The sequence below is a fragment of the Bufo gargarizans genome, chromosome 1 (genome assembly GCF_014858855.1).
Source record: "Bufo gargarizans isolate SCDJY-AF-19 chromosome 1, ASM1485885v1, whole genome shotgun sequence".
Lineage (NCBI taxonomy): Eukaryota > Metazoa > Chordata > Amphibia > Anura > Bufonidae > Bufo > Bufo gargarizans.
Genome location: NC_058080.1, coordinates 72,349,421 through 72,372,169, shown reverse-complemented (window position 1 = coordinate 72,372,169; position 22,749 = coordinate 72,349,421). Strand labels below are relative to the sequence as shown.

At 48.8% G+C, this 22,749-nt stretch overlaps 3 protein-coding genes across 5 annotated transcripts in view; 1 reads left to right on the top strand and 2 right to left on the bottom strand.

The window, feature by feature from the left end:
* Positions 1-22,749, top strand: part of SLC2A9 (solute carrier family 2 member 9) — a 1,019,898-nt gene that overhangs the window by 706,350 nt on the left and 290,799 nt on the right. The gene's annotated exons all lie outside the window — the stretch shown is intronic.
* On the bottom strand, positions 6,817-11,471 carry SAYSD1 (SAYSVFN motif domain containing 1). Its single transcript, XM_044296416.1, has 3 exons — positions 11,334-11,471; positions 8,928-9,119; positions 6,817-7,440 (listed from the first exon to the last, which is right to left on the bottom strand). Exons 1-3 carry the CDS (start codon positions 11,334-11,336, stop codon positions 7,108-7,110), a joined length of 528 nt encoding a protein of 175 aa, XP_044152351.1. The 5' UTR covers positions 11,337-11,471; the 3' UTR covers positions 6,817-7,107.
* LOC122940057 (cleavage stimulation factor subunit 2-like) lies at positions 15,558-21,016 on the bottom strand. Its single transcript, XM_044296380.1, has 2 exons — positions 20,956-21,016; positions 15,558-17,320 (listed from the first exon to the last, which is right to left on the bottom strand). Exon 2 carries the CDS (start codon positions 17,239-17,241, stop codon positions 15,802-15,804), a length of 1,440 nt encoding a protein of 479 aa, XP_044152315.1. The 5' UTR covers positions 17,242-17,320; positions 20,956-21,016; the 3' UTR covers positions 15,558-15,801.

Here is a 22,749-nt window from a genome sequence, read left to right as displayed (position 1 = left end):
AAAAGTAGCCTCTGAGAGCCTTTTTATAGGGAAGCGGGGAAAGCACTCCCCCCCCCCTGCTGTGGCAGGACCTAGACCTCCCCTGTAACCATTACATATCTGCCTGAAACAGGCCCCGCAGGGTGAGTTTTGCAGCAATCCAACATTTCTATCTGGGGGGCAGTATTTTTTTGTTGTTGTTATTGAGTGTACTTTGTGTCCCTATTCCACAATTTTCAACATCTCTGCTTGGTGTCATAAAATAAAAACTGCACTGACGGGATTCATGTTAATAACTGTAGGTGTCCCCTGAGTGAGCAGGTTAAATGAGAATGGATTTTTTAGCCTTTGGACGAAACAAGTTCCCATTCACTGACAGCAGCTGAGGTATTGAAGATGGTGAGGAAACACAAAATATTAAAAGAAATGCTGGTCTAGATGCTCTGCACAGAAACATGAGAGGAAGGTAAGACGCTGCAGCCATTGACACGCCATGACGGCTTTAGCGCCAGGCCCTCACTGCCTAATAAGAACGTATTGTGCGGACACGACGCTGCGCCCTGTAAGTCAGGACTGCGGTGCAGCACTTAATACATCCGCCACATCATGATCTCCGCCACCCATGCACCTAATTTCACATTATGGACACATAGGCCCCCTCTTTACTGGCCTGATGGGATTCATCTCCGGTTACACATTGATACAGAAACGCCGCAGCAGTGATTCACGTAGAACGTGTAGGTTGTCAGCACATTAAAGGGGTATCCTGCCTTCAGAAAATAAACGCTAATCAATGTAGAATAAAAAGTCATTAATTCTTCAACAGCCTGGACCAATTCTTTATCGTTTTCAAGATGTCTGCTTGCTGTCATTAAATGGAAACCTGTAGGCCTTGTTCACACATTGCGGATAAAACAGGTCCGCATCTATCCCGCAAAAATACGTTTCTGTGCATGAGCCCTAAGGCGCTGCCTAGGATCCGTCCTGGTCATGTGATGATACCAAGTGCACAGCTCGTTATAAGCAAGATCTCCGATTAATGTGCACCCATCACATGACCAGGACAGGTAAGTATCCACTGGAAGTACTCAATGACTGCAAGCAGAGATCTAATATAGAAATCGGAGTGTTTGTCCGCTAAAGGAATGCGCACGGTCGCGTTTACAATCACGAAATTTGGCACACAGGTACATCAGGTTTTAGACCGGGTCTCAGCTCTTTAGGACGTCCTGAGGTATTCCCCCAAAATGCATGAGCCAATAGAAGCTTGGTCACATGACCCTTATAAGCCAATAGAAGCCACAGGCCGTTAGCCTCCACATACACACAGTTTGACACCAGGTTTCCATAACAACCCAGACATTTTTCTTCACTGCTGTAGGAGAGCTTTAAAGGGACACTGACAGGGCCAATAAGCATATTGAGGTATATATATGGCACTACAGGCCTTATAATGGGTATTACAATCATATAAGTATCCCCCCTGTCCACATTATACAAACAGTAAACTTTACGTTTTATAACCTGCTCCAACGGTCTTCAATCTGCCCAAGGGGCGGCGTTTCACTTCTCTTGCGCCCAGCCAGCCTCCCCCAACTGCCGCTTTGAAGCGCCGCCCAGCTCATCAATATTCACTTCGCTGGGCGGCGCTTACTGTCCCCGACTTCACAAGATCCGGCGCATGCGCAGGGCACTGTTCAGCGCAGCGCTTCAGAGCGGGGATCGCAGAAGCCGCCCAGCAAACTGAATATTCATGAGCTGGGCGGCGCTTCAAATCGGCAGTTGGGGAGGCTGGCTGGGCGCAAGAGAGGTGAAACGCCGCCCCTTGGGCAGATTGCAGACCGTTGGAGCAGGTTATAAAACTTAAAGTTTTCTGTATGTATAATGTGGACAGGGGGGATACTTATATGATTGTAATACCCATTATAAGGCCTGTAGTGACATATATAGACCTCAATATGCTTATTGGCCCTGTCAGTGTCCCTTTAAAGGAAATCTGTCACCAGGATAGTCGCTATTGCAGTAAAGCCGTGGCCTAATAGCACTTACTACCTTATTTCCAGATGTGCCTTTGTTCCTGCAATAGATGTTTTTATCCTCTGAAAATCCAGTTTATTTGGTATGCAAATGAGCCAGTAAGGTGCCCAGAGGCGCCCCCTGCCACAATGTGTCCACCCTCAAAAGACTTAAAACCCCGCCCCCAGGTCCTGCTCAGCCATGCCCCTGATCTAGTTAGTCCACGCCCCCTGATCTAGTTAGGCCACGCCCCCTCCCACTCCTGATCCCATGGGGATTGAAAAAATGAAGGTAAAAATCAACTTCTGTCCGCTGCAGGGGCAGGAGGGAGGGTGACTTTCTCCCTGCAGCTCACACTCGGACAGTACAGTGCTGCTATCTTAGAATGAGCTGTTCAAAAGGACACCCCCCCGATCCTGTTAGGCCATGCCCCCTCTTTCTCCTCTGTCAGATGCAGGGATGGGTGTAATGGTGACTTTCTTCTTGCAGTTCAGACAGCACAGTGCTGCTACATGAGAGTCAGCTGTTCAAAAGGACATCCTTGTGTCTGTCCAGGACCTGTGCCAGACGGAGGACAGGGAGTCTGAAAGCCGGACTGTCCGGCCTAAAACCGGACCTCTGGCCACCCTAGGGGCAGGCTGCTGTGGAGGTCACAGTTAGGCCTCATGCACACGACCGTTGTGTGCATCCGCGGCCGTTGTGCCGTTTTCCATTTTTTTCGCGGACCCATCGACTTTCAATGGGTCCGTGGAAAAATCAGAAAATGCACCGTTTTGCAGCCGAGACCGTGATCCGTGTATCCTGTCCGTCAAAAAAATATGACCTGTCCTATTTTTTTGACGGACAACGGTTCACGGACCCATTCAAGTCAATGGGTCCGTGAAAGAACACGGATGCACACAAGATTGGCATCCGTGTCCCGTGGCCGTAGGTTACTTTCATACAGACGGATCCGAAGATCCGTCTGCATAAAAGCTTTTTCAGGGCTGAGTTTTCACTTCGTGAAAACTCAGATTCAGCAGTATATTCTAACACAGAGGCGTTCCCATAGTGATGGGACGCTTCTAGTTAGAATATAGTAAAAGAACTGTGTACATGACTGCCCACTGCTGCCTGGCAGACCCCCCCCCCCCCCCCCCTCCCCTGTAGTTAACTCATTGGTAGCCAGTGGGCCCCCCCCCTCCCTTATAGTTAACTCATTGGTGTCCAGTGGGCCCCCCCTCCCTTATAGTTAACTCATTGGTGTCCAGTGGGCCCCCCCTCCCTTATAGTTAACTCATTGGTGGCCAGTGGGCCCCCCCCCTCCCCTGTAGTTAACTCGTTGGTGGCCAGTGGGCCCCCCCTCCCTCCCCCTCCTAATTAAAATCTCCCCCCCTATCATTGGTGGCAGTGGAGAATACCGATCGGAGTCCCAGTTTAATCGCTGGGGCTCCGATCGGTAACCATGGCAACCGGGATGCTACTGCAGTCCCGGTTGCCATGGTTACTTAGCAATTTGTAGAAGCATTATACTTACCTGCGATGTCTGTGTCCGGCCGGGAGCTCCTCCTACTGGTAAGTGACAGGTCTGTGCGGCGCATTGCCTAATGATCTGTCACTTACCAGTAGAAGCTCCCGGCCGAACACAGACATCGCTGCTCGCAGGTAAGTATGATGCTTCTACAAATTGCTAAGTAACCATGGCAACCGGGACTGCAGTAGCGTCCCAGTTGCCATGGTTACCGATCGGAGCCCCAGTGATTAAACTGGGACTCCGATCGGTACTCCCCACTGCCACCAATGATAGGGGGGAGATTTTAATTAGGAGGGGGAGGGAGGGGAGAGGGCCCACTGGCCACCAACGAGTTAACTACAGGGGAGGGAGGGGGGGGGGGGGCCGGCCGCACTGGCCACCAATGAGTTTAAAACAGGGGGGGGGGGGGGGTCTGCAGTCATGTACACAGTTTTTTAGTATATTCTAACCTGAAGCGTCCCCATCACCTTGGGAACGCCTCTGTGTTAGAATATACTGTCGGATCTGAGTTTCACGATCTAACTCATATCCGACAGTATATTCTAACTTAGAGGCGTTCCCATGGTGATGGGGACGCTTCAAGTTAAAATATACCATCGGATTGGAGAAAACTCCAATCCGATGGTAAAAAGGGACTCCTGACTTTACAATAAAAGTCAATGGGGACGGATAAGTTTACAATTGCACCTTATTGTGTCAACATCAAACGGATCCGTCCCCATTGACTTGCACTGTAATTCAGGACGGATCCGTTTGGCTCCGCACGGCCAGGCGGACACCAAAACGACTTTTTTTTCATGTCCGTGGATCCTAAAATCAAGGAAGACCCACGGACAAAAAAACGGTCACGGATCACGGACCTACGGACCCCGTTTTTGCGGACCGTGAAAAAATACTGTCGTGTGCATGAGGCCTTAAGAGGATGGTCCGCTATAGAGGTCAGTGTTAAGAGGCAGATTGCTGTAAAGGCCACTGTTAAGGGGACGGGCCCCTGTGGATGTCACTGTCAAGGGGGTGGTATGCTGTGAAACTCACTGTTAAAGGGGAAGGCTGCTGTAAAGGTCAAAGTTAAGGGGGTGGGCTGCTATAGAGGTCCAATTTTAAGGGACGGGCACTGTGAGGGAGTCAGTGTTAAGGGGTGGGGGGCTATGGAGGTCACTGTTTGGGGGCAGGGTGCTGTAGATGTCCCTGTTATAGTGGATAGTGTATATATCTTTTAACGACACACAAACATTAAATTAAATAGATTAAATATACCTGAGAGAAGCCGGCTCCTTCCGCTAGTCTTGATGAAATTAGGATATTCCTTTAGGGCTCATGCTCACGACCATGTGCCCGCCGGGACGGTATTGTGGCCCGCAAACAGTGGGTCCACAATATACGGGCCCCAGCTCACTTGAATGGGTCCGCAATCTGGAAGGTGCGGTGCGTAACGGAGGCACAGAAGCACTACGGAGAGCTTTCGTGGGGCTTCTGTCTGTGTCTCTGCATCGCAAAAAAGTAGTGCATGCATTCAAGTGAATGGGTCCGCGTCCGCATGCGGCGGCCCTACGGTCGGACCGCATGCATGAGCTCTTAAAAGGGGTTTTTCGACAATCACATGCTTTCACAGCTTGCGGTAAATAGCCCCCGTGGTCACGTATGATATATACTGTATATGTGCTCTTAACACCACAGGACACAGACCCATTGAGGCTGCGGCAGAAGAACAGAGGAGATTTGTATGACAGTTCACCACTTTCTATTTATTAGGTCACAGACACATGGGGCGAATTTTTCACCGGGATTCCACACCATAACCTGTGATGCTTCTGCATAAAAAATTTCCACGGTTTTCACCCTATGCACTGAAAAGGGCGAAATTTGCAGCATAAATTGACTTTCTTGAGATTTAAAATCTGCACCACAAGTCAGGTTCTGCTGCTGCAACCTCATCCACTATGCTGGCACTGTAGTATGCTGCCTATGTTACAGCTACAATTCTGTGAAGGAAAATTCTCTGTGTATTCACCACACGTGAACATAACCGTAGGGGGAGTTATTCCATTTATTAAAGATCCCTTAAAAGGTGTAGGCCAGGATTTGACTTTAAACCGTACCTGAGTTTAAAAAAAAAAAAAAAAATAATAATTCATAACGGCTGTGCTTCTTTGTACAATCATAACTGTGAAGGAACAGTTATGTTCAGGTTTCCCTAATGTTTTTTCAGCCATATTATTCATGTTTCAGCAGCACAGCTAGATGCATTTCACTCAGAAGCAGGGGGGCGTCTCCCTTCTACCAGCGCTGTACTGCTGTGACGTCCTTTCCCTTACTTTCCTCGCTGTTTGTTCTCAGCTCCGGAGCTCACAGGATGATAAGGAGGGAGAAAAATCACACTTAGGGCTCATGCACACGACTGTATGTATGACATCCTTGTGCAATCCGTTATTTGCGGAACGGAACAGATGGCCCCTAATAGAACAGTCCTATCCTTGTCCATAAGGGCTCTTTCACACCTGCGTTCTTTTGTTCCGGCACAGAGTTCCGTCGTCGGGGCTCTATGCCGGAAGAATCCTGATCAGTTTTATCCTAATGCATTCTGAATGGAGAGAAATCCGTTCAGGATGCATCAGGAAGTCTTCAGTTCCGGACCGGAAAGTTTTTTGGCCGGAGAAAATACTGCAGCATGCTGCGCTTTTTGCTCCGGCTAAAAATCCTGAACACTTGCCGCAAGGCCGGATCCGGAATTAATGCCCATTGAAAGGCCGGATCCGGCCTTAAGCTAAACGTTGTTTCGGCGCATTGCCGGATACAACGTTTAGCTTTTTTAGAGTGGTTACCATGGCTGCCGGGACGCTAAAGTCCTGGCAGCCATGGTAAAGTGTAGTGGGGAGCGGGGGAGCAGCATACTTACCGTCCGTGCGGCTCCCGGGGCGCTCCAGAGTGACGTCAGGGCGCCCCAGGCGCATGGATGACGTGATCGCATGGACACGTCATCCATGCGCATGGGGCGCTCTGACGTCATTCTGGAGCGCACCGAGAGCCGCGCGGACTGTAAGTATACCGCTCCCCCGCTCCCCACTACTACTATGGCAACCAGGACTTTAATAGCGTCCGGCTGCCATAGTAACACTGAACGCATTTTGAAGACTGATCCGTCTTCAAATGCTTTCAGTTCACTTGCATTTTTCCGGATCCGGCGTGTAATTCCGGCAAGTGGAGTACACGCCGGATCCGGAGAACGCAAGTGTGAAAGAGCTCTAATGCAGACAATTATAGGACATGTTCTATTTTTTTGCAGAACGGACATGTGGAAACTGAATGCACCCGGAGTAACTTCAGTTTTTTTGGCGGACCCATAGAAATGAATGGGAGTGGTGGCCACACAAGTGCGGTGTGCTCCCATTCACTACTACGAAGAGAGAGCTTGGTGGTGGCCGAACCCCAGAAAACCCGGAGTTCTCCAGCCACCACCTTCACCGCTCAGTTCTCGGGACCCGCACCTATTATCCCAGCTATATGGCCCAATTGTCTCAGATGTGAAAACTTTACAATGCCCCAGTGCAGGATGGGACTGGCCGGCCTATATAACATACGCTGACCGCTGCCTGCTCGTCCTAGGTGCCGGCCAGGGTACTGTAGTGAAGCTCTCTCTCAAACTGCTCTGCAGTTAACGTTCCCTGAATGGCCTCACATCCGGGGTTGAAGACGGAGTAAGCGCTCCTCTCCCCTTTCTTTTTTAGGCCAGGCCTGCGAGTTCCTTCATATATCCAATAGAACATGGAAAGGACGAAATAGGCCAGGCCGAACTCAAGCTCCACAAACAGTCCGAGCAGTAAGAGCCACAGGATGAACTTCAATAGAAGGATGGTTTTCCACATGGAGGGGGAGGCAGGCTCGGCCTCGGACTGTGCTGCGTCTTCTGGGGTCACTGGCATCCTCCACAAAACCTGCAAAAAAAAAAAAAAATAACCAAAATCTAAAAATCGCCAGCTACTGTGCGTCCACACAAAACGGAGCGGCCGCCAGGTACTGCACGGCTCATAGAAGACCTCTTCTAGCAGTAAACTATATATTAACCCCTTAAGGACATAGCCTATTTTGGTCTTCAGATCGCAGGGATCTTTTTACTGTCATATTCCAATAGCCATATATTTTTTTTTTTCATGGCTTGTTTTTTGTGGGACAAGTTTTTTTTTTTACACATACAACTTTTTATTCTATTTTTAAATATTTTACAGCATTCACTGTGTAGGATAATTGACATGATATCTTCCCTCTGTGGGTCCCTGTGATTATGACAATACACAATTGATGTAGTTCTGTTATGTTTTACTACGTTGGTGCAATATAATCCCTTACCGCCATATTCTAAGACCCAGAACTTTTTTATTTTTTCATAGAGCCGTGTGAATGTTTTTTTAAAGGCTAAATTGTAGTTTTCATTTGTACTATTTTGGGGATGAAGAAAAACAGCAATTCCGGAATTCCTTTTTTTATGGCATTCACCGTATGGTATAAATGACACGATAACTTGTATAGCAATACATTTATACTTTTTCTTTTTTTAACTTTTTTTTTCACCTTAAAGGCAGTCTGTCAGCAGTTTTGACCATGCTAAACTGCTGACAGCTAGTGTTGAGCGAAGCGAGCTTCAGAATAATATTCAAAACTTCAGAATAATACTGTAGAGAGATCCGTCTCCGTACAGTATTAGAATGGACGGGCTCCAATGATCCCAAGTTAGTTATTCACGAAGTCGCGCATGACTTCACTGAATAACTTCGGTAGTTGACTTTTAAAGTGGAAAACCACTTTAAAACTTAAAACCAAACTCTGCTTTGGTTCCGAGGTTCTAGTAAGAACAGAAGCCAGATCTCGGTACAGTATTAGTCCCAAGTTTTGACCTCGGATGTAACTTCTGAAGCTTGCTTCACCTAACACTACTGACAGCACTAGGTAGCTTTCATAATCAGAAGTAGAGTGATTATGAAACTTTATTCTGCCAGATTCTGCTCTCTCAAGTGCCTGGGAGGCTGAGCTTCACTATAAAGGCCTTCGAAGTGACAACTGTAGTGCTCCATGCTACAAACTGCCTTAGTATCCTATTGGATACTTTGCCACGGGGGGCAGGGACCCCCCACCATCTGTGTAACCCATCACATACTGATGCCATTATTAACCGCGGCATCTGAGGGGTTAAATGACTGGGTGTCAGCTGTATTACACCGCCAGCAGCCGCGGCATATGGTGCAGGCTAAGCTCGTGACAATCCTTGGACATACGTACACATCAGAGGTCGAAGGGGTTAAAAGGAACGATCTGATGCGTTATGTCATTTTCCTGCCCCAGCCACAACGCGTCAGTTCTGCCCGTGTTCTTTTAACGGTCTCCATTTTGGGAGACATGCTCTTTGGCGCTGCGGCTCCGGTCTCACCTCGGTCTCTGCAGGCTCCATGGTTTTCCACTTGCTGCAGACCCTGAATATTTTTTCTTTTGCCGCCTGTATAAACGTCCTTCCTTTCTGCTCTGCGCCTCTGCTCCCCTCCCCACCGCCGCTTGGCCCAGGCGGCAGACGAATTTCGGCTTTTCTCGCTCTGAATTCCGCCAGCCTTTGCTCCATGGGTCCCTGCGCAGAAAGACAATTGGTTTGACTCTAGGAACAAGTGCAGAAACTAAACGAGCAATCAATAGAAATCAACACGCAAGAGGCTGCTCATAAGGGTCATAATGAGAAGTGAGCGCCGGGCGTGTGAGGAATCGTTAGAAGATGCTGAAGTGACCTTGTTATTAACCCCTTAATCAGCAGAAACCGGTTTTAATTTTGCCTCTCTGCATTACAGCAGCCGTAACGTTTTTGACTGTCAGTCTTTGTGTTAAGCCTCATTCACACGTCCGTGCTCAAATCCGTGAGCAAGTGGTCAGTGATGCATCCGTGTTTTACTGACACTGAACAGCTGAAAAATAGTTTTAAAAGCATCGCTTCTTAATCATCAGCGAAACACGGACGCAACACGGACCCATAGACTATAATGGACGTGAACACCGACAACATAGAGCCTGCACACATCAAAATGAATGGGGACTGACGTGTGAATGAGGCTTTATATGGAAGAAATTGTATTTTGTGCCATGGTTTGCAGATACTTATGAATTACGGTGTAATTTTAATATTTTTTTTGCTTTGGAAATATAGAAAAAAGCTATTTATGGTATTTTTATTTTTTACGTCATTCATGTTTTACACTAAATAACCTGATAATTAAATTCTATGTGTGCAAATAGAATATATTTTACAGTAAATAGTAATTTTTTTTATTATTCTTTTATTTTTACTTTATTTCACATTTATAACGTATTAGCCTACTCATGTGCTAACGGCTGCTGTGAGGGAGACTAGTCCGCCCTAACCGCAGGCTTACAGCGCAGACAGCCCTGGGGTCCTTCATAGAATTGCTTCCATGGTATGGATCGTGGCATGATCAAAGGGTTAACAGCAGGCGTCGGAGCTTCGTCAGAACCTGGATTTTAAAGGGGTTATCCCATGACTAATTTTAAAAAATTTAAATCAGACATCATACAGAACATGACGATCTCTTTCTAACAAAGCTAGAACCAGCTCTGCACCTCACATGGGTCCAGAGATCTCTCCATTCATTGATCTGCCAGATTTATATCAAGCTGACAGCTCAAGGGGAGTGTCCTTTCTGCTGCAGCTGAGGGGGCATGTCCATGCTCTCCCTATCACAGTTCAAGGGGAGTGTCCTTTCTGGGGCAGCTCAGGGGGAGTGTCCTTTCTGGGGCAGCTCAGGGGAGTGTCCTTTCTGCTGGAGCTCTCTCCCTATCACAACTCAGGAGGCAGCTGAAGGATGAAACTGAGCATGTGCGGCCTTCTCAGTGAGATGGACAAAGAAATAAAAATAAAACAAACAGCAGGTGGCGCTACACAGATACATTTTAATGAATAATTCAATGGCTATGAAATTTTTTTGATGACATGCAAAAGTCTTTAGATCCAGGTGCTTGGTTTGAAAACTGTAGAATATTTTCCGTGGGACAACCCCATTAAGCAGGAGTCAGCTCTAGGAACAGCAAGTCTTTAGCATTGGAGCGCTCCGGCAGCCATTTAAACCCCCCCCCCCCCCATCGGCAGTAACACCAAGGACGTTGCTGCAGACCGGAGACCTGCAATGCCCATCTTTAAGAGACGGTGGGTGGTCGTTAAGGGGTTAATCTCTTCCACTCATCAGTGTGGGTTCACAAATTTTTGATTTTTAAGTCCCCACCGAGCAATTTCTGGGTGTCCGAGGTGCAGCTGAAAACCATGCCGAAATCCTGCTCTGTGCGGTCTTCAATTTGATTGTTAATGGGTAAAGCTGCTGTTTACCTGCAAAACTGTGCAGCCATTATTGAACGGACTCTTAAAGGGCCGTATGCACCTCCGTCTGATGCTGGGCCCCGTCTCACACCTGTGAACGGACAGGTGGATGCACATGTGCTGCTCTCCTTTCTCGTCTAAATGGCACTTACGTAAACAGCAGTTTTAGCCGGCAAAACTGCGCGGTCATTGAAAATCAATTTGAAAACTGGTGTTTGTATCACGGCTGCTGCTCCGCGGTGCCTGATGTGGTCAAGTAAAAGAAATCCTTGAGCGAGCTCAGTTCTTCCAACTTTTATACATGATCTGACCCTTTACTGTACAGCACGTACAGAAGGTTTTACACAGCGGGCTCTGAAGCTTACAAGCTATGGACACATTTGCACTGATATTTTGTTAATGCTCATTCACTTTCTAAATACAAAATTTAAAACAACTTTCTAGTCTTCATTAAATATGTCCTACCATGCTGTTGCTGTAGACTGTGTGTAATTCCTTCACATAGCTGGCTGTGTTGCTTCATGTGACAGATCAGACAGCACACTACTCCTGGCTGTGTCCGCTCTCTGTTTTCCATCTTCCTTCTTGCAGTGTTAGAAAATGCGACAGGGAGTAAGGGAGGAGGTTGCACACGGCCGATCAGAAAGCAGCAGGGAGGGGGAGGAGGTTGTACACGGCCGATCAGAAAGCAGCAGGGAGGGGGAGGAGGTTGTACACAGCCGATCAGAAAGCAGCAGGGAGCGGGAGGAGGTCGTACACGGCCGATCAGAAAGCAGCAGGGAGCGGGAGGAGGTTGTACATCAGAAAGCAGCAGGGAGCGGGGGGAGGTTGTACACGGCCGATCAGAAAGCAGCAGGGAGCGGGAGGAGGTTGTACACAGCCGATCAGAAAGCAGCAGGGAGCGGGAGGAGGTCGTACACGGCCGATCAGAAAGCAGCAGGGAGCGGGAGGAGGTCGTACACGGCCGATCAGAAAGCAGCAGGGAGGGGGAGGAGGTTGTACACGGCCGATCAGAAAGCAGCAGGGAGCGGGAGGAGGTTGTACACGGCCCATCAGAAAGCAGCAGGGAGCGGGAGGAGGTTGTACACGGCCGATCAGAAAGCAGCAGGGAGGGGGAGGAGGTTGTACACGGCCGATCAGAAAGCAGCAGGGAGCGGGAGGAGGTTGTACACGGCCCATCAGAAAGCAGCAGGGAGCGGGAGGAGGTTGTACACGGCCGATCAGAAAGCAGCAGGGAGCGGGAGGAGGTTGTACAAGGCCTATCAGAAAGCAGCAGAGAGGGGGAGGAGGTTGTACACGGCCGATCAGAAAGCAGCAGGGAGCGGGAGGAGGTTGTACACAGCCGATCAGAAAGCAGCAGGGAGTAAGGGAGGAGGTTGTACGCGGCCGATCAGAAAGCAGCAGGGAGGGGGAGGAGGTTGTACGCGGCCGATCAAAAAGCAGCAGGGAGGGGGAGGAGGTTGTACGCGGCCGATCAGAAAGCAGCAGGGAGGGGGAGGAGGTTGTACACGGCCGATCAGAAAGCAGCAGGGAGCGGGAGGAGGTTGTACACGGCCGATCAGATAGCAGCAGGGAGCGGGAGGAGGTTGTACACGGCAGATCAGAAAGCAGCAGGGAGCGGGAGGAGGTTGTACACGGCCGATCAGAAAGCAGCAGGGAGCGGGAGGAGGTTGTACACGGCCGATCAGAAAGCAGCAGGGAGCGGGAGGAGGTTGTACACGGCCGATCAGAAAGCAGCAGGGAGCGGGGGGAGGTTGTACACGGCAGATCAGAAAGCAGAGGAAAGCATCAAAGTTTTCAGGGAATGAGTACTGCGTAGGTTGTACTGTATCATACTGTAGAAGAAAGCACACAAACAATACATCCTGCAGGGGAGAGGTGGTGAATCACGTTGTGTATCGTGCAGAGAGAATACAGCACCCACAGCCAACTGTGCAAGAGGAGGGAGAATTAAACACTCAGCAAGTATGTACAGGAGTAAGGAGATCCCTGGAAAGAAGCTGTGCTGATACACGAGAGCTAGTGAGGGCAGCAGCATCTTGGACACACACAACTCACATCCAGCATGTGTGACAGGAAGGGATATGACACGAGAACATTTTTAAACTAGGAGCAGGTTGTAAATTGTGAAGGGACATGAAAATGAGCAAAGGGATAAAGGTTGCAGAATTAAACTTAGGCCGGGTTTACATGACTCATCAGAAGTACAGAAAAATAAACAATAACACGGATCCTGCATTTTAAGCTTCCGTTATGCACAGTTACACACATTAGGCTTATGTTTTAACCATTTACATCGGAGATCTGTTATTTTGGAAAAAAATACTTTGTGTAGGACTTTTTTTTCCATCTAAAATATGGATCTCAGATGGAAATGGCTAAAGCGGATGCAAAATGTGTAGAACTGTGCATAACGGAAGCTTAAAATACAGGATCCGTTTTTGTTGCTTTTTTTATGTTCTTCTCACGGATCAGAAGAATGGAAAACTAAACGGTGATGTGAACACGGCCTCTGTGTTTTTCTCTTTACTGATAGTAACATATGGAAAAATCATTTTTCCACGTGAAAGGTGTCCATAGCCGTAATATAAATGTTCTTCACCACAGGAGAGGTGATAAGTATTTGATCACTAGTAATAAACTAACTCGGAAACTGCTGGTGTGCACTGACCCTTCAGACCTCCCTTGGAGTGCGCCAAGCATTTTTTCAGCTGGAATTTATTGAGCCTTTCGTTCCGGGTTTGTATATTTTATTCCGGCTTTTTTTTTTGTATAGGTCAATTTACACACACCAACGATCAGTCATACGACTGCACATAGGGGCAATCGGCCAACAAACGAGAAAACCCTCGCCTGTACCTTTTATGCGTGCAGAAAACATGTTGTGTAGGGTCTCATTCACATAGCATTTTACATCAGGATTTATAAGCCAAAACCAGGAGTGGGTCTAAAACAACGAAGCACAAATCTTCCTATTACTCTGTTTATGGTCTAATCCTGGTTTTAGCTGTCAAATACTGATGTGTGAACGAGGGCTAAACAGGGATGTGCAGCCACCAATGGAACTGGAGGGGGGGGGGGGGGGAATGGTTGTTTTTTTTATAATTGGCATCGTTTGCATCCGTACTGCACGATGAGGTCCACAGGAGCGGCTCTGGCCGCACAACTGCATACAGCGGTAAATGCCTCAGACCTCAACCTGGATAACAATGGGCAAGATGGAGTTAAAGCTCTAAAAATGTCCCTGAACAGATTTATCGCTGTTTCTTGTGTTTTGTGCCCCAGATGCACAATGTCCTCCACATTAATGTCTTCTGCACGCCAGTTCCACTACAAATGGATCCTCACTGAGGTCAAGTTTCCCCAAGCCTGGCGACCTCCAGGTCCACACGGCAGAGCCGGGGTAATGACAGAGGGAAAAATAAATAAAAAAAGAGAGAAGAGAAAAAAAAAATGACTGGGAGGATTCTGATTAAAAGTGGTAACCCCCCCCCCCCTATTTTATTTAAACTTACAGACTGAGCCTCCTGTATAAGAAAGCTGTCGGTACCTGCCCGGTATCGCTGTTCTGTGGACAAGATGCTATCAGTTTGGGCCATACGGCACAATTCATGGCCTCCCCTCACCTGGCGGACCTCCAGTACACTGTGCGGACATGTCATGAAATGTCACCCTAGGGGTGACATGTCAGTATATACTGTAATCACAGAACTACACCGGACTGGCAGGCAGTCTGTAGAAATACTAATGAGCCGAGGCCCATCCACACTCCCGCCCTGCTTTTTTTGCCCTCCGTGTGTTATCCGTATTCCATAGACACTGCTCAGCTGAAAACTAAATTTCCAGAGGAAACCCCCCCCCCCCCCCCCATCAGTGAAAAACAGACCAGACATCATCCGTGTTCTGTCAGTGATTTTTCATGGACCCATAAACTTTGTATTTGGTCCACATCATAGACCACAGTAGTGCACGTCTGATTTTTTTTAAATTTTTCGTCAAGTGACCCACCGCCAGTAAAAAAATTACTACACATTAAAAGCAATGGGCAAGTGTGTGGTCCATAGATCATTCAGACGGCAGATGTAAACAAGGCAGAGGATGCATCTCTAGGAGATACAAATGTAAGGCCGGACTTTGCTGCATGCGTGTCCTGGGCCAGCCGCTGGGTTACTGACCCAAATTCATAGCATCATACAGATCCACGCTGCTCTGTGTGATTACAAGTGTGTGCCTCCAGCTTGGTACTCGCCTCCCTACCTCAATGAGCAGGAACTGGCAGGTGAATGCAGAAAACCCTCACTAAGGGTCCATTCACACGTCCGTAATTTGGGTCCACATACATTGCGCAATTTGCAGACCCATTCACTTTCAATGGGGCTGGAACATTGTCAGGATCTGCATCAGTTTTTTCGGGATCCGCAATAAATAGAACATGTCCTATTCTTGTCCGCAATTACGGACCAGAAAAGGCATTTTCTATTATAGTCTCTGATGTGCGGATCGCACATTGCAGGTGTCAGTGTTTTGCGGATCCGCAAAACACTTACGGACGTGTGAATGGACACTTACTCCACAGGAGTCTAGAGAAATGGGAACGGTTTACTTGATTTCTTAGGGGGACACTTTCCTAAATCTACTTCACATCTGCTACCGACTCGTGGATGTCTGACAGTGGGATGGAGTCTTACAATCAGTGGTAATACTTTATTTTACAGAACAGAGGACATGGTGAACCAGCAGGTATCATCTGCAGATACCGGGAAGAAGGATCATTATTTTCTCAGTTTGGCCTTGAGGCCTACACCCGATCTGTGCGGAAATATTCAATGTAATACCGTTTATTATTAACAGACACTAAATCACACAAAAACTAGCAGGGCAAAAAAATTCTGAAAGAGACTGCTTTAGTTTCCACATGACAGTAATGACACGCTCATGGGGCGCCTGTGGACTTCTGAATCTGCTCCTTTAAGATGAGGATGCTCTGTCTTTGCTCAGGTGGCAACATGGCGATCTGGTCTGAGGTTAACTGCAGAACCTGCATTATCAGAGCAGCCTTCTCATGGTCCTGTGGGGTGATCTGGTTCTGTCCAGGACTAAAGCCACCTTGTCCTGAAGATGCTTGAACATTAGCAACTGGTCTCGGGGGCTGAGGACCCACAGATCCTGACACCTGCATGCCAGGCATGGGACCTCTGGATGTGGGAGCGGGAACAGAGCCCCTTACATCCATGGGTCGAGGTTCCATTGCTCTTGAGTCTCTAGGGGCTCTTGAATCCAAAGCAGGAACACGTGGATCCAACATGGGCGCTCCTCTTGAATCTCCAATCATGACACGAGGTGGTTCTCCCATGGGGCCCCCTCTAATTTCAAGGGTTGCAGGACCTCTATTATCATGGTGCAAAGGTACACCACCTTGTAAAGGTGGTGGCAAATAGCCACGGTTAGGCTGCTCATCGATGGTTACGCTAAGCAGTGTTCCTCCTCGTGGGTCATTAGGGCCATCTCCAAGAAGCCCACGTGGTGGGGCGCTATTTGCTGGAGGACCACGCTGTAGAGGAGCTCGAGGATCCGGAATATTAACGCCCTGAAGAATTTGTCCTTGTCCAGGGTTTATAGGACCTGGACCTCCACTCTGCATGGGTAGCGACTGCATCATTGGTGGAGCACCATTCACATGCATACCTCCCACAGGTGCAGGCGGCCCACCAGGAGCATTAGCTTGACCAAGTGGAACATTTGGACCTTGAATGTTCTGTGGGTTTCCTGTTAACATGGGTGGAGCCATGTTTGGACGATGAAGGATTTTCATGGCGATTTCAGGGTCCACAATCCTCATGACCACCTGAGCCTGAAGGAGGGCGTAGGCCAGCTGTGGGTTCTGTAAGAGCATATTTCGGGCTTCTTGGGGACTGTTCTGCACACACAGCTTCATCTGTTTCATAAGTTCAAACATCTGTTCAGGGGGTAGACTAGCAACAGCTCGACTTATAGACTCCGGAGCATCCTCTGGAGGCATTGGATCCCCATATGGAGACTCGATTATAGGTCCCCCTGTTCCAAGACTCTTCAGCTCCTCTTTGTTCTTCTCACTGGCTGCGTTATCGACCCGCAGAGCTCTGCCACTGAACTCTCTTCCGTTCAGGTTGCGCATGGCACTGAGCGCGGTTTCCTGGTCCTGATACTCACAGAAGCCATAACCTTTTGGTTTACCAGTTTCCCTGTCATACACCAGTCTAAAGCTGACAACTGGTCCCACTTCAGAAAAAATATCCTTCAGCTGTTCCTCGGTGGCCTCATATGGGATGTTCCCGACGAAAACCGACCGTAAAGATCGATCCACGGCAGGATCTCGAACATTCAATCCCGCCATTTGATAGCACGTGGATCCTCACCACAATCGTCCAAGGCGTTGTCCTCGTCTTTTTCTCCTTGGATGAGATCTTATATATCTGCGTGAAAAATATCTCATCAGTACCAGGAAAAAATCACAGAGATCCATAAAAGCCCGGCTCAGAAGTCTACATGACCCCGATTACGTTTTAGAGAAGATTTCCACAAAATCAAAACGGAGTATACACTCGGCGATGCGCCACTGGCCGGACATGGGTGCAAATGCTCGGGCAGGAGGCACCGCCATTCCTTTTTTTCAATGCTTTGGATGCTTCTGCATCAATGTTAGTGCATATATTAGGAGACAGATCTAATACACAAGTATCCACCTGAAATCTCAATGTTCATCAGGCTTTTACCATCGATGACCTATCCTCAGAATAGGTCATCAATATCAGATCTGTGGGGGCCAGACGCCTGTATGAGGAGGCGGTGCGCAGTGTGCACATCCCCTCTCTTGATACTGCCATGTCAAAGCAGCAGCAAGCTGATCGGAGGGGGTGCTGGGTGTCGGACCCCCACTGATCTGATGTTGATGACCTATTCTGAGGATAGGTCATCAATATTAAAAGCCTGGAGAATACCCTTTAAGAATTTTAACTACAGAAAATTTTCTATCACATAATAGAAAAATCAAAAACACTGCAAATGTGTGCATAGCCTTTACCTGTGATGGCCGAAGCCCCGCACCCCTGCCGATCAGCTGTTCTGCAGTGGATGGAGCCGGTCACTGTGACACAGAACTGCAGTAACCAGTTCTGTCCACTTCACAATGGAGGGAGCTGTAGCCCCAGAGCCACCGCAGAACAGCTGATCAGCAGAGGTGCGGAGCGTCCGGGTCCTGACGAGCAGATAGTGATGGCCTATACCGAGGACAGACCCTTTAAAGGGAATCTGTCTCCACAATTTTGGACTATTATACACGAGCTGTAGTACAGATAAGGAGTCCAGGCGGCTACTTCTGATTTCCCTGCTATCAGGGTGTAAAGCTGGGCACAAGTCCTCCCCATTATGCAAGTACCGCAGTCCTGACAGTGTATTCTGGAGCAGATCTGAGTGCTGACAACAGGGGGAATGGGGGGGCAGTAGGAAAATTTTAAAAGTTTTAGATCTGGACTCCTTAGGCCTCATACACACGGCCATTGCCCAGTCCGCAATATGTGGGCACCGGCATTGTGCTCCCTGCATCACGGATGCGAACCCATTCACTTGAACCTGCGGTGCGGAACGTAGGCACGGAACCCCACGGAACCACTACGGAGCGCTTCTGCCTCCGCACCGCAAAAAAATATATGTTCTATTTTTTGCGGACGCACCCATTCAAGTTGAATGGGTCTCGATCTGTCCCGGCCGCCGCACAGATGTTGCCCGTGCATTGGGGGACCGCAAATTGCGGTCCCCAATGCACAGAATGGTTGTGTGCACGAGGCCTAATGTGCAGGACTACTCATGCATTACTGTAAATAGTCCACAATCATGGTGACAGGTTTCCTTTACGCTCTGTTAAGAAGCAGACGATTCTAACATCCAGCAAAACGACGGTGGACCCGCGCCACGGTACGTGATGCAGCCACACGACCCCCCCCCCCCCCCTCCCACAGAAGACGCCGGCCGCGTTACCAGTACATTGGTTTTTTTGGGGCAGTTTTTTGTGGGAGGCTGCAGATTTCACTGGTATCACGTCGGGGTATACGGGAGGTACTCCGCTGCAGCTTTAGATTGTTTTTTTTGTGTTTACCACATGGTTTAAATTGACATCTCAAAGAGGAGCTCCCCCTCCCCCAACATGTCAGTTATGGTTACTGCTTGTATTCCCCACGTAATAGTAATTCTACAGCATCTACTCTTATCAATGCATGTGGTGCCAGTCCTGTCTTATTCCTGCTAGAAGTTTACATTAAAGGTACTGCTGGGTGTTACCAGTAGAGGGTGTGTCTGACTAGTACCTCCCATGTGTACCCTTCTGGCAATTCACTGATAGTTACTACAACTGATCAGTCAGCAGAGGGGAGAGCGCCTCTAAACCTGTGCTGGTTTTTTACCACTTACAAAATAAAATACATTTTTATAATAAAGAAATTAAACTTTATTAACTTTGTTTAATTATTTAAGGAGACTTCACAATGGAAACCGGGAGCCATTGCCTCTACCACTACTGACCGCAATACACAAGCACCAGCCGTGTGCGCGCCGCTTCAGGATGTGGACTCTGACTTGGACATAGGTCTGCGATCTGCAACACACGGCCATAGGTAGAACATGTCTTATCATTTGCGGTGCGGAGCCGATTGCCTAAGGAAGCGCTTCCCATCCGTGCCTCCGCACCGCAGAGATAACGTGTCCCATCTTACAGATCTCTGCCCCATTCAAGTCAATGGGAGCAAAGCACGGAGTGCACATGGCCAGTGCCCGTATATCGCGGTCCATAATACGTGGACGGACCCTTACAGTCGTGTGAAGGAGTTGTTATAGTGAGAACCCCGCGGTCATCGCCGATTCGCCAGCCCCCCTCCTGAAGGGGGTTATACTCCAGGGAGGCGCACGTCACCGTGGCAGGGACCGGCTGATACTTACTATACACCTTTACCAGCTCTTACCGAAATTTTTAAAAAATTACAGAAACCGCTCTGCAAATGGGGCTCAGCAGATGACACCACACATTATAGGGCTTAGATACTCAGCTCAGCAGACGACACCACACATTATAGGGCTTAGATACAGTTCAGTAGAGGGTTTCACATGACAGGATTAGATACACAGCATCACACGTGTTAGGCTTGGATACATCAGCTCAGCAGATGTATCACTCATGACATACACTGGTTCAGTAGAAGGTATCGCACACTGCAGGCTTAGATACACTGGCTCAGTAGAAGGTATCGCACACTGCAGGCTTAGATACACTAGCTCAGTAGAAGGTATCGCACACTGCAGGCTTAGATACACTAGCTCAGTAGAAGGTATCGCACACTGCAGGCTTAGATACACTGGTTCAGTAGAAGGTATCGCACACTGCAGGCTTAGATACACTGGTTCAGTAGAAGGTATCGCACACTGCAGGCTTAGATACACTGGTTCAGTAGAAGGTATCGCACACTGCAGGCTTAGATACACTGGATCAGTAGAAGGTATCGCACACTGCAGGCTTAGATACACTGGTTCAGTAGAAGGTATCGCACACTGCAGGCTTAGATACACTGGTTCAGTAGAAGGTATCGCACACTGCAGGCTTAGATACACTGGTTCAGTAGAAGGTATCGCACACTGCAGGCTTAGATACACCGGCTCAGTAGAAGGTATCGCACACTGCAGGCTTAGATACACCGGCTCAGTAGAAGGTATCGCACACTGCAGGCTTAGATACACTCGTTCAGTAGAAGGTATCGCACACTGCAGGCTTAGATACACTAGCTCAGTAGAAGGTATCGCACACTGCAGGCTTAGATACACCGCTCACTGTAGTACACCCCATTCTAGATCCCGGGGGCCCTCAGTCAGCCGCTCCGGGCCCCGGTTTAGCGCCTTCTGCCTGCGGCGTGGTGAACATGGCGGCGGAGCGCTGAGGTAACTACACCATATGGCGGGAAACCGTCCCTTACACCGGGCACAGCGATTACGGACTAGGAAGCTGCTGCTGTGCACCCTGCAGGGGCCCCGAGGGCCACACCTATCCAGACCTCACCCCACTTCTCACCTGCACCGCGGGAGCCCAACTGAACTCCTTCCGGCTTCGGCTGCACCACGTCCTCTTCGAGACTAATGACGTCATCAGCGGGAGACTGACGCGCTCTGATTGGCCGGAGGAAGCTGGTGTGCTCACGTGATCCTGCCGTATAAATAGGTGGAGGGCGGGCGGCTTTCTGAGGAGATGGCAGCCTCACTGATGACTTCATGTGGCGCCTAAAAAGCCTCCCTCCAAAATCATAGTGCGTGATGTAGACAGGGAGGCCTCCGTTATATACGGGTCCTATACGGTATAAGGCCTCCGGACACCGACCCTGGGGCAGCCACAGCGGATCGCCGACCCATTTTTAAGGACTTCACACTGGCGTTTTGGACGGATCTGCAAAAATGGATCCGTTACGATAATACAGCCGCATTCATACGGATCCGTTTGTATTGTCAGTAACATCGCCAAAACGGATCCATCATGAACTCCATTGAAAGTCAATAGGGGACGGATCCGTCTTCTATTGTGTCAAAGAAAACGGATCCGTCCCCATTGAGTTACATTGTGTGTCAGGACGGATCCGTTTGGCTCAGTTTCGTCAGACGGACACCAAAACGCTGCAGGCGGCCTCCAGAGCGGAACGGAGGCATTCTGAGCGGATCCTCTTCCATTCAGAATGCATTAGGGCAAAACTGATCCGTTTTGGACCGCGTGTGAGAGCCCTGAACGGATCTCACAAACAGAAACCAAAACTAGTGTGAAAATAGCCTAATGAGTCCGAGATCCACCTGTTCCGCAAAAAGATAGGACGTGTTGTATCTCTTTGCGGGACGAAACCCCACGGAAGCACTCCGTAGGTTTCCATTCCGCATCTCCGGATTTGCGGACCCATTGAAGTGAATGGGTGCCCGTGTATTGCGGATCCGCAATACGGCAGCAGGACACCTACGGTTGTGTGCAGGAGGCCTAAGTGTAGAATATATTATGGTTATGTTCACACTGAATATTTCAGGCATTTTTGTCCATTTTCAGTGAAATTCTGGGTGTGGATTCTGTGTCACGAACGGTCCGGACATTTATTTTTTAAATCTTAAGTACAAAAAAAACAACAACCCTGCCGCGTAGTTTACCGCGCAGATTCCCCTTTAAAATCCATAGGGAAGTTCTGGATGTGTTTTTGGTATACGGCAGGCATGCTCAACCTGTGGCCCTCCAGCTGTTGTAAAACTACAACTCCCACAATGCCCTCCTGTAGGCTGTTCAGGCATGCTGGGAGTTGTAGTTTTGAAACAGCTGGAGGGCCGCAGGTTGAGCATGCCTGGTATACGGGCCCGTAGGAGGCACATCCTCTGGTGTCAGCCGTTGTGGGGGTCTCACCACTCACACCCCACCCTCACTCGTCTTCTGAAATTGAAGGCACAATTATGAAGGGGTTTCCCTTAAAGAGGGCGTGTCCCCGCTCCTGACATGCATTCCCCATTGTGGGGGCTTCTATTCCAAGGATCAGCAACCTTTGGCACTCCAGCTGAAACTACAACTCCCAGCATGCTCCTTCCACTTGTGTGGGAGTTTAGAGAACAGCCAAGCAAGTGTGCATGATGGGAAATGTAGTTTCACAACACCAGGAGTGCCGGAGGTTGCTGACCCCTGTTCATTTCCTATGGCGCTGTGCCGTTGCTAGCAGTCTGCAGTAAGGGTACAGAGGGGTGTTACCAGTCGGGTGTGTGTCGCTGCACAGTCTAACAATGGCACCGATTGGATAGACTACAAGAAAATTTAGACTAGCACATTCATGGTCACAGGTGCATATCCATGAAT

Coding starts and splice junctions, on each gene's coding strand:
- SAYSD1 (XM_044296416.1), bottom strand. Junction 7,441..8,927: donor TGGAGCCTGCAGAGACCGAG/GTGAGACCGGAG, acceptor TTTTTTTTGCAG/GTTTTGTGGAGGATGCCAGT.
- LOC122940057 (XM_044296380.1), bottom strand. CDS start 17,241: ATGGCGGGATTGAATGTTCGAGATCCTGCCGTGGATCGATCTTTACGG.